Source organism: Tenebrio molitor, chromosome 3 (assembly GCF_963966145.1).
Source record: "Tenebrio molitor chromosome 3, icTenMoli1.1, whole genome shotgun sequence".
NCBI lineage: Eukaryota > Metazoa > Arthropoda > Insecta > Coleoptera > Tenebrionidae > Tenebrio > Tenebrio molitor.
This window is the reverse complement of record NC_091048.1, coordinates 9542752-9548751: the sequence shown is the minus strand read 5'-3', so window position 1 is coordinate 9548751 and position 6000 is coordinate 9542752. Positions and strand designations below refer to the sequence as shown.

At 34.9% G+C, this 6000-nt stretch overlaps 1 protein-coding gene across 1 annotated transcript; it reads right to left on the bottom strand.

The window, feature by feature from the left end:
* Positions 1-265: 265 nt before the first annotated feature.
* On the bottom strand, positions 266-3330 carry LOC138126513 (medium-chain acyl-CoA ligase ACSF2, mitochondrial-like). The gene is made up of 9 exons (XM_069042264.1): positions 2977-3330; positions 2616-2922; positions 2344-2564; positions 2167-2284; positions 1600-1841; positions 1186-1351; positions 875-1131; positions 678-819; positions 266-617 (listed from the first exon to the last, which is right to left on the bottom strand). Exons 1-9 carry the CDS (start codon positions 3018-3020, stop codon positions 393-395), a joined length of 1722 nt encoding a protein of 573 aa, XP_068898365.1. The 5' UTR covers positions 3021-3330; the 3' UTR covers positions 266-392.
* Positions 3331-6000: the final 2670 nt, after the last annotated feature.

Below are 6000 nucleotides of genomic sequence, written 5' to 3'. Positions count from 1 at the left end.
AGCGCATCAAACATCACGTATAGGGCCTAAACCGATTTAGTATGTGTGGTTAACAACTTGAAGAGAGTCTGTGAAGTTGGTGGAGAAATACTGCCGTCAGCGCCAGACTTGTTCTTGTTCTGATTGTATGGAAAATCATCGAATGTTTATATTGACTGGACTAACGATGCAGTTTCTGGAGATAATCGAGTACTTTTTTAAACTTCTTGGTTGACGGAGTTATTTTTGCGATACATACTACGATCTGTTCAAAAATCAAAACCCGTTATATGATGTCTGTAATTTATTGAAATAGTAAATTATGTTACATAAGTGGCGACAGATAAATGCTCCGAAATATGCTTACCAAACAATCAAAAGTCAAAAGCTCTGTTTTATAAACAGATTTTCAGTTACACAGAGTTTATTATCATTTCTTTCAGTTTAAATTTTTGAACCTTTCCTGACGTTGTTCTGGGAAATTCGTCCATAATTTTTATTTTCGATGGAATTTTGAAATAAGCTAGTTGCCCTTTGCAGAAACTGACAATAGTTTCAGATGTTACATTTGATCCAGGTTTAATTCTTATACAGGCACAAATCTCTTCACCAAGTCTTGCATGCGAACTACCGATGACCTAAAATATATACATTTGTAATTGTAACAGTTATTTGACATTGACAGTGGGAGAGCTCACGTGGGTTTCTAAAATGTCTGGATGTGTATTTAAGAACTCTTCAATTTCTTTTGGATATATATTTTCTCCACCTCTTATTATCATTTCTTTAAACCTACCAACAATTTGTCCATATCCATCTTCGTTAAGAATGAATTGATCTCTACATAAATGAGATTTAGTAACGTGAATAGTTTCGCACCAGAAAAGAAACAAACCCTGTTTTTAACCACCCATCCTGTCCCATTACATTTTTTGTTGTTTCTTCATCTTCCCAATAACCTAACATATTACTGTAGGTTCTTACGCAAAGTTCACCGGCGGTACCACAAGGTACTAGATTACCATTGTTATCAATCACCTTCGCTTCCACATGTTCACTGACACAACCGACTGTTGATAGTATTTTATTGTTTGTATCTGTCTTTAAACCTTGAAATAATGCGCCACTGGCCTCTGACAAACCATAAACTGACTGCAAGAACATTATTTAAGAATTATGGTTTTACTCAGCAATGAGTCAATTTACTAGAATTGTTTTTAAATTTAATACTCTTAGCATTTTTTTCATCAAATCGGACGTACATAGAGCTCCTCCAATGGAAGCTATTTCCAGGGATATCTTCAATTTACGTTCTTCTTGTAAATGAACTAAATCAACGTACATGGTCGGAGTTCCGACTACAATAGTACATCTACAAATAAAGAGCGCTCAAATTCATTTGTAATCGAGTTATCCATGAATCCGAAATCGTATGTCGTTACTTGAACTCCACGCTCCAATAAACACAGTTTGAAACACAGGTTAGATCTCGGTATATCAATCGTAAAAGACATACGGATTCACTTTCATGGATGACTCGATTACAAATTAATTTGATCGCCCGACATATGTATACGAGTACACTGTTAATTTGATAATACACATTTTTGTGACGCTTACCGTTCTTCCTTTATTGCAGCGAGCGATTTATTTGGATCATAACCGTCCGTTGGTAGAACTATAGTACTCCCATGAGACAGGGGAGCCATTATAGCAGCCACTATCCCAAAAATATGGAAAAACGGCACCAGGCTGCAGATTGTGTGTTCTTGTGACAATTCGTTTCTTTTACCATATAGATATCCATTATTGACGATACTGAAATGACTGCAAACAACTGCTTTTGGTTTTCCAGTGGTACCCTAGATCAGAGAAGGTATTGGGAAATATACCATGGTAACCACATATCACATATCAAAGATCCACCAACACCGCAATTCACGTTGAAAATGCACATGGCAACGCTGTTGAATTTTAATACAGAGGAAAATGAAAAGAGTCAGGTTAATATTTTTAATTCGAAACATTCCCTGTTAAGACAGCTTAAACATTTTTGTTAAAAAAATGGATATGTCAATATAGCAAAATTAGACTGGCGTTTCAGTTGTGATAACACTGATGAACATAAGTCAACAGGTGGTGGAACTTTGTATGTGAAAAGGATGTACACATAATAAATTTACTTACGGAAGTGAACTGTAGGTTGCAGGCTTCGTCTGGACTGATTTTGTTTTGTAGATTATGAATGTATGAAATGTCGTTGTTATCTGCCAAATTTATAATTTCTTGGAAATTATAAGTACCCCTATAAAGAATAAATAAACAGTAATTTAATAATTATTATTAGGTACGATAATGATGTACCGTTTTTGGTCTTCACTCATTGTTATTACTGTCCGTAAAGCGGGAACCCTAGCACTTTTAAGTTTTCCGGGATCACATTTCTTTAATTCTGGGGCAATCACGAGCAAAGATTCATAATAATCTTGACTTCTAAACTTATTGCCACATACCATCGTTGTTATTCCAACTTTATTTACACAATATTCAATTTCAGATGGTTCATTAGCCGGACTGAGACCCACCTCAAAAAGAAAACAGTTTTGCTACAAATTATAATAAGACTTTTAAACTACCATAATTAATCCTGCTCTTGCACACGCAAGTTTTGTGATGTACCATTCTATTAAATTTGGCGCCCACAAACCTACACGATCTTTTCTTTGTAAACCAATTTTCGTAAGCCCAGCCGCTAATTTATCTGCTTGTACCAAGATCTCAGCAAAAGTTAAAGATTTGTTCTGGTGTCTAGAAATTATCGCTTTTCTCTCACTAAATTTGCAAGCTGCTTCTTCCAAAAGATTACCGATGGTGATGTAGCGTAATGGTTTTTCTCCAATATTATGTACGTAGCTTAATTTAGTTGAGTAGTGTTTGTATTTTCTGAAATTTATCATTTGGGGATAATGAATTAATGAGGTAAACTTATAAATTTACCCATTTTTCACCAATCCTAAGAAATGCACTGTACGCTTCAACATTTTAATAATGATGCACCTAAACTGGTAACTTTATTTTCATTTACCTAATGAAGGAAACTGTTTTCCTTGACCTTAATTACACAGTCGTTAATGGCATTTACAAATCAAAACAGTTGGTAGTAAAATGTCTATAATAGACTTTATCGTATCTTTAACAATTATGATCACTTCATGTTACACATTTATTGCTAATTATGAAGTCGATAATATTCGAATAACTCAGCTTCCTTAGTTACTTACAATACATTAGTTACTCATAATAATACATTTGTTACGCGCTCATAATACGTTAGATACAATGATACGATAAAGCTTTGAATACGACTCGAATATTAGCAATTTAAACCATCTCGGACGTTGCTATGAGCATGACTCGGCTAGCGCCTCGTTACCTCGCAACGTCCTCGATATTATAAATCGCATAATATTCTCGTTATATTAATAGTTATTAAACTTAAATTAGGAGTATAGTCCATGTTACCATGTAATACCCCAAGTCGGTAAAATGAATGCTTATATTTTTAATTATAAAATTCATGTGCGTGATAATATGTTATGCATAATATTATATATAAAACAACAAGATTCAATTAATCTAACAGAGATACGTTTTTTTTAGTAGTTGTCCGTTTTTTTTTAGTAGTTGTCTGTTTCATCCAAAATTCTTATATTAGACAAGGACATTTTACTGACTTGGGGTTATTACATGGACTTTAGTAGTTTATTTAACGAGTTCATGTGTAAATTGAGCTCGTTTCACTCGCGATTTAAACCGGCCCACTCATCCCAAAAAAAAAACCCAATTTACACATGAACGAGTTGAATACAAGGTTTTTTTGTTCGACGAGCCCCTTAAAGGCTCCAAATTGCTTAAAATCTTTAAAATTAGCTTGACGTTTCGTTTTGACAAGTTGTGACATTAATCAAAACCTGTACCACACAGGGGAAAATTCTCAAATTCTGACAGTGTCGAACGGAAATAATAGTATGTTACACACCAAGGTAGAGAACATATTTTTCTAAGCCGAGCAGAGACGCGAAGCGTCGAGGGGAATAATGTAAACGAGGCTTAGAAAATGTTCTCTACCGTGGTTTATATATAATTTTTTTCACTACTAGATACGTCAAAAGCGTTTCTGATAATAATTATTAATTAAATTATTTTGTCTGATGCGACGATCCGAGTTGTCATTTTTCAACGGTTTTGTTGTTGTCGTCGGCCTTTACAACGCTCGTTTCACTCGCGTTCACTGGCCCACTCATGCCAAAAAAAGGTATAGAAACGAACAAATTACGATGACGAGTGGCTCCATAATATTAACAACTAAATTATTCAGTGCAAAATACATTTGTTCGATACCTCCCTAGAAAGTGGGTCTGTATCCATGGTTACCAGTGGGTGAAGGTTCCACTTTAGCTCATTCTCTTTCACTCACGCACTTTCGCTCACGGACTTTCGCTCACGCATAATTGAAATTCGATTTTATGAAAAAGAATTTGTATATTGAAAATAATTACATGCCAATAATAACTATAACAATTCATCATTTTACATAATTCATCACAACAACAGCCACCGAATATGCCCATCATCGGGACAACTTTCTGAAGGATCCCCTCTTGGTCCGCCGCTTCCAGTACAAACTTGCAAGCATCGTTTCTTGAAAAAGTTGCAGCTTTTTTGCTGATAGTTTCTACATTTTGTTTTCAAAAATGAGGTGAGACTGCTGAACCTGTACCATTTATTATATTATCACGACCGCGCTGATGCTGCTTCTATACATATTTTTAAAATATGCCATCACATTTTCGTCTTTTCCTTGATCCGTTTCTCGCTCTGCCATTGTGTAAATATTTCCAATTCTTTCTGGTATCGTAATTTTGATATCGTAGACACCATTTGGTACTTCGCGGCATGGCACTTGCCTCGTCCAGGACATCACCAGGAACATAGAATTCTTCAACATTCATTTCCACAACGTGTACACAATCGCTTTATTGATTTTATAAAACTTCGTTTATTTTGAATTTTATTTTTTCCATAGCAACAGATCTCTTCGAAAATGTGATTTATTTATTTAGGTATTTTGATTTTATTTAAAATTTTGAATGTAAGGTTACAGACTCATTTTCCAAGGAGGTATCTAAGGTATCGAACAAAACCAAATACAGCACTTGAGAGTAAGGGCGCTTTTGTTCACTTGAATTGCGTGTTCGGCCACGACGCGCAGCGGAAAGCTTTACCTTCTTCTCTCATAATGTAAATAACTATTTTCCACTCCTATGTTTAAAACGGCATTTATTGCATATGTTTCCATGACGAAGTTAGTTGTCACTTGTCAACTGACGTTTATCAGGTTCGAATTTTATGTTTAAATTAACGTTGAATACACAGAAGTTACGTGTTATATTTGCGTTGTTCATTTGATCGTAGAAAAAGTATAGTATGCAACTCGTTTATAAACTTCTCTAGAAGTCTAAACTCGCTCCGCTACGCTCCATTCGTGCCGAATAAAACTCGTGTCTAAAGTGCTGTTTATAAATCTTGTTGCATAATATACTACTGAGTGACTATAAATGATTGAAGGAAAATAGTGGATTGGCAACACTGATGCTGTTGGTAGTGCAAGTCTTCTCGTGCATCATATGTCAATCATTTCTATTTAGGTTAGGTTAAGTCACGAAGTACATTGTCGATTTAGATTTTTTTGACGTTTCTTTCAGTTTTAAAAATTGCGTGTGTCATGCTAACGATGTTGCCAACTAAAGATTTCAAATGTGTTGCCAACATAACAAAATAATTTGCAATCATTTATAGTCACTTGGTGACTATTACACAGTGTAGGTGTAAATATGTCCCCGTTCCTCATAACTTTTGAAACAGACAAGATATAGACATTGGAGAAACACTGGATAAAATGGTATCGCGTTTACTGCTATTTAATAAAAAACAACATTGAACCGTGAATCCGCAAAGATG